The sequence below is a fragment of the Musa acuminata genome, chromosome BXJ2-8 (genome assembly GCF_036884655.1).
Source record: "Musa acuminata AAA Group cultivar baxijiao chromosome BXJ2-8, Cavendish_Baxijiao_AAA, whole genome shotgun sequence".
Classification (NCBI taxonomy): Eukaryota; Viridiplantae; Streptophyta; class Magnoliopsida; order Zingiberales; family Musaceae; genus Musa; species Musa acuminata.
Window position 1 is genome coordinate 27,718,680 of NC_088345.1, and position 5,591 is coordinate 27,724,270.

The 5,591-nt window shown below is 52.2% G+C and overlaps 1 protein-coding gene across 1 annotated transcript; it reads right to left on the minus strand.

The window, feature by feature from the left end:
• Positions 1–1,033: 1,033 nt before the first annotated feature.
• Positions 1,034–4,617, minus strand: LOC135619343 (FT-interacting protein 3-like). Its single transcript, XM_065121262.1, has one exon. The coding sequence runs from the start codon at positions 4,207–4,209 to the stop codon at positions 1,267–1,269; it is 2,943 nt and encodes a 980-aa protein (XP_064977334.1). The 5' UTR covers positions 4,210–4,617; the 3' UTR covers positions 1,034–1,266.
• Positions 4,618–5,591: the final 974 nt, after the last annotated feature.

Sequence of the window (5,591 nt, forward strand, 5' to 3'; positions counted from 1 at the left end):
GTTCATTCAATGTGCTTAAAAGAATTAGTAAAAATACTTATGAGATCGAGCTATCTGAAGATTATGGAGTATCCCAAACATTCAATGTGGTTGATTTAAGTCTTTATCATAATCATGTTGATGGAACAAATAAAGACTTAAGGATAAATCTTTTTCAACTATGAGAGATTGACATGGGGATGCCTAATTTGCCTAACTTGAGGACATGCACTATGGTATTCTCTACAATCCACAATGTTATCTCATAGCCTTTAGCCTAGTCTACTCAAACATGACAACTCATGAGCATATTCCTTAGACAAAGTTAAAATTGTTTCAAGATGATTTTTTTCATGACCAAGAAATGCATTAAAGATGTTAATTACCAACTATAAAGCACTTAATTTCATAATTCCCTATGCACTAATACTTATTTTGATGTTTTAGGGTTAAAAAAATTTAAAAATAATATTAATAGAAATTCTCTTAGAGTTCTCTAACTCTATATCTCCTGAATAGATAAATCTTTTATTTTCAGTTTTGTATCCTTATTTATTATCTTTAGAATGATTATCTTTCTATATCCTTTTATAATTTTAATCTCGATAATAAATTATTTTTTAATTTTATTTAAATATTATCATAAATTTATTCTTGTTCAATCTGAATAACTTATTCTAATAATTACAACTATACTATTAGTTTTCTTTCAAAATTTATGTTACCCGGTATCAATTATCCACCCAATCATATCTCTTCGTATTATCCTATATCATATTTTACTATCCAATCCCTGATATTAAGTTTTGATATTGAACTACTTTCTAAGCCTCAGAAAAGAACGAAAAATTCTAGGAATATGCCTAAGAAAAGAACAGAAAAAGCCGAGCTGATGCTGAGAGAATCTTGTATGATTAAGTATAATACACAGGAACCTCCTAAGCACCTCCTAGAATCTTGTATGCATGCAAAATTTTATATATATATTCATATATATATATACATACATATATATATATATGTATATATGTATATATATATATATATACATACATATATATATATATATATATAATAAAACGAGTCGATACAACGCCGTATCCCAAAATAGCACGGTAGCAATCAGTACAGCGTCGTTCCACGTAACAGGTGCAAAGCTCGCATCCAAAAGTCAAGACATGACCTCAGACTGCTGACACTAAGACCCAGCTCAGATTCTATCCGACGACCATCACAAAATGGGAAAAAGAGAAAAAACAAGGTCAATCTTCTCCTTCAATTGTCTCTTCAGAGCAAACTATCAGCTTTGGTGGGTAACCTTCTGAAGAAGGACATCAGTGGCGAGGGTAGTCGATTCTTGAAACTTGGCGGCCGCAGCACATACAACCCCCATGCCCCCGCAAGCACCTTCATAGGCACCGCGTAGAACAGCACCGCCGCCATCAAGCAAACCATCAGGAACAAGAACGTCGCCCGCGGATCCCTCCAGCTCAACAGCGCCTGCACCCGCTCCCCCTGCGTCGCCATGTCCCCCACCACCGTCTGCACTCTCCCGCCTACGCTCCTCAGCCTGTCATACCGCATCCTCACCACTTCCGGGCCCCTGCTTGTGGGGAACGTATCGAATTCTTCATCCAATTCATCAACATACGCCGCATCAGCGTAAGACAGACGAGTGTCCATGTGCGGTGGGTGACGCGGCCGAAGGCGGTAACGCCACAACCCAATTACTGCCATTGTCAAGAAACTGGTGGGCAGGATCAGCTCAGGCAGCAAGATGAACAACAAATAGGCGATGATGAAGATGACGGAGAGCACAGGGCGGCGCCAGCTGCGGAGGAGCTCGATCGATCGCCCAACGGCGACAAGCCCAGATAGCACCGAGACAAGCCGGAAGAAGTTGGCCTTGCTCCGCCGCATGCTCCAGAGGTGGGACCCGTGATCCAGCATGTACTCCACGACCTCCCGGCCCAGCGGCGGCTCTGCCCGGCACAGCCGAGCCGCCACCGTTTCCACCGCCTGGAAACGGAGCCGCTCCACCTGGCCGACGAGCAGCGGATCTACGTAGTGCATTTTGGGAAGCAACGGACGGGCATAGGCGTGGAGCATGCTCGCCGCATCGGCACACGAGAAGCGGACGGCAAGGTGGAGCTCCCCGGCCTTCCGCGCCCCCGAAAGGTGCAGCACCAGCAAGGGGTGCGCGTGCGTGTACACCCGATCCGTCTCCAGGGTTGAGAGGCGGATCCGGACTTTCCCGATGCGAGCATCCACGCGGGGAGTCCCGCAGCCTAGGCGGCCATTGTCGAAGACGCCGATGGTGATGGTGGTGCAGGGGTCGAACACCTCCCAGGTGTACTGTTCGTTCCACTGCGGGCAAACCGAATCGACCACCGTGCGGGTCCGGACCCACTTGGGACCGTATTTGGCAACGCAGAAGGCGTCGGCGGTACCGCTGGCCTTTGACAACGCCAGGCCGGACGCGCCAAGGATGCCCAGTTCCAGGATACCCACGCGGGGAATCCAAAGCTGCCTCGCCGTGGACCGGAGGTCGCTGCTGTGCGCTGCCGCCTCGTCCAGAACATGGTACCCGCCGTCCAGGCTGAGCCGCAGGTGAACCCGGCTGCCGAACCGGCTCGACCCCTGGCCTCGGTCGAGCGCGATCCACCGAGAGGCCACTGGCTTGTCATCGAGCCGTCGCTCGATGGCCGAGAGAGGGACGGCCACCCGGCCGAGCACCTCGTCGCGGCCGAGACTCACCCGGTCCTCCACGGACACCAACACCAGGTCGTCAAACGGCTCAGCCACCACGAACATGAGGTCTTCGTTCCAAGTTGGGTTGGAGGGGGCTCGGTTCGGCAGTAAGGCAGCAAACCCGGTTCGGACCACCTGCCTACCCACCTGGCCTTTGGCGAAGATCTCCGGAAAGCGGCCGGGCACGGCGCAGGGGACGACAAGGTCCTGTGCCTCAACGACGGACACGCGGAGGTACCATAACTTCGGTGCCACGTACACCTTGGACTTGATAGAGCCCAGGCCGTCCCCGTGGACACCGGCAGCCCGCGAGTGCCAAGCCTCCGCGAAGGCCTCGTCCGCCTGGGTCCCGAACCAAACCGAGACCATCAACTCCCCCTTGGCTCGCTCCCCGGCCTTGCCCTCCATCCGGTACCACTGCGGGGCCAGCGTGCTGTCGGGCGGGACTCGCCGCGGTAGCTCGCCGAGGTCGAACGACAGCCGTCCGATGAAGTCGTCCTTGGTGGTGGGCCCGCCGCCGTCCCTCACGAGCACCTCCACCACCGACGAATGAATGCTGTCTTTGGAGAAGGCGAACACCTGGTCCCAGTGCCAGAGCGGCGCCCCGGCTGCTGTGGAGGATCGAGTCACCCCTCGGTAGTTGCCCAGCTTGACCTCCGCATGCGCCTCGCAGCCGCCGGTCTGGAGGTCCCGCGCGCGGACCACTCGCACGTACAGGTATTGCATATGCTCCACCAGGTCGTAGGTGGAGCTTGCCTTGTCGCGGTCGGCGCCGTCGCCTCCCAGCAGGGGGCGGGTCTCCTTCAGAGTGAAGTCCTGGGTTCTACCGCCTCTACCGCAGCCAAATGAGGCAGGCATCGGGTACGCCTCCTCAGGGGCCGCGAGGACTACCGACTTAACGTCGGTCGGGGTGGGATCCTGCAGCCGGGCTGGCAGCGGCGTCTGCTTCCCTGGAGGCGGAGGCGTGACCACCGCCGAGGGGATCTGCTTGGTTGTCGGAGGAGCAACAGCATGCTGCTGCTTGTTGCCCCCACCGCCGTCAGCCTTGGTAAGTGCTCGTTCAGAGTCGATGGCGGTCCGGTAGATCTTCAGGCTGACCTCGCCGCGGATGTGGGAGAAGAGGCTGCGCCTCTCGAGGGGGAAGAGCTGGGGAACAGCTTCCTCGCCAGGGGCGGGGACTCCAGAAGCAGGGATGCGGACCTTACCGAGGAAGTTCCGGCCGCCTACGCCGCGTCCTTCGGTGCCGCGGTCGTTGTAGACGCCGACGTCGATGGCACGGTAGGGAAGGTCGTCAGGGTCGGAGACATCAAATAGGAGGTGCTCGTTCCAGACGGGGTTGAGGTTCTTGTGCTTGGGGCGTGTCCGCCGTCGCTGATGCTCGAACTCGACCTCCACGTACGGCGACGACGAGCCCTGCCCGTCCTTGGGCATCAGATTGCGGGCTGCCACCACCTCCACCACCAGCTTCTCCTTTCCCATAAGACTACTCGTAACTTTTGTCGGTGCTTAGCGGAGGCTACTCACGGGCGCATCGCTGCTACGGATGTCTTTGCCTTCGAAATTGACTGCGAGGAGAGCGAGCGGGAGAGGGGTATAAGAGGAACGAGAGATTAGAATTGGGAAGTCTTTGAAGGCAACGGTGTAAAGCGGAAATAAGAGAGAGAGAGAGAGGGAGAGGGGATACGAGGAGAAGACGGGTAAATGGCGGGGTAAGACTTCGTCTCGGGGGCCGCGAAGAGGCGACAGGACGGTCGCGGGGCGCAGGGGCAAGTGCCGAAGTGCTAAAACCGGGAAAAAAGCCGAGTGCAGGAACACGTGTCAACCCGAGGTCTGTGCCATTCCTGTGTTCAGCATTAAAAGTGGTCGCGCGCGTGCCGAACCTGCACACGTTCCACGAATTCGATGAGGCAATAGAATATGGTTCATCTTCTGTTGTGCCGGCGGAAATATGGAGGCGTGCCGCGTCTTCTTTGTGATTGGTTGGAAGAATGCGTTACTTCGGGTGATGTTCTCTCCGATCATGCGTTCTTAGAAGGGTGGCGGATGGCTATGGGAACGGAGATGGCTGCGTACGGGGACAGGCGTCCTTTGTCGGGGCCGCGACACGGATTTGACCGTGTTCCGTGGAAGCAAACGGAGACGATTACGGAAAGAATTAAGAGAAAACAAAGAAGGGTCCGAAGTCGTTTTCGGGTGTGCGCGTCGCCTCGGGCGGAATGTATGTGAAGATATTTAATGGTTAATCAATTACGAGAGCGATATTGAGGTTGCATTTTGCGAGACACGCAAGCAAAGACGAACGAAAATTAAAAAAAACCGAGAATTAAAAAAAAAAACCCCACGGAGGAAATGCAATCCGGCATTGTGTCTGCCGGGTTGACGACAATGTCTGATATGATTAAAATATATATCTTTAAATGATAGGAATAATATGATGACTTCGATTCTTTTAACGTAATATATAAGTAAATATTTAAAAATCATTCGACGTAAGTAAATATTTAAAAATCATTCGACGCATGTAGTCATGTTATCTGTTGACTTTTAGGAATGGACCCACATCATCCACTCCCGAGTGATATATAAGTAGAAGTTATACCTCTAAATTAATAAGTGACTACATGGTTTGATTTCATTGATTTTTCTTTTTTGTTGGCCAACAAACGATCACTCCTTGTCTAACCCAAAGTGGCAAGGAAGTTAACCCAAAAGCGTACCCCTAACAATTTACCCCAAGCACTAGGGGACATATTGTCACGGACTTAGCTGGTTTTGCCTAAGTCGTGTGGCACCATTGCGTGTCCGTCCGCACAGGTCAGCCTCCCATATCCCTTAGGACCCACAAAAGAGAGAAACGAGTT

What these genes read in the sequence shown, in the direction of transcription:
- LOC135619343 (XM_065121262.1), bottom strand. Translation starts at nt 4,209, where the DNA reads ATGGGAAAGGAGAAGCTGGTGGTGGAGGTGGTGGCAGCCCGCAATCTG.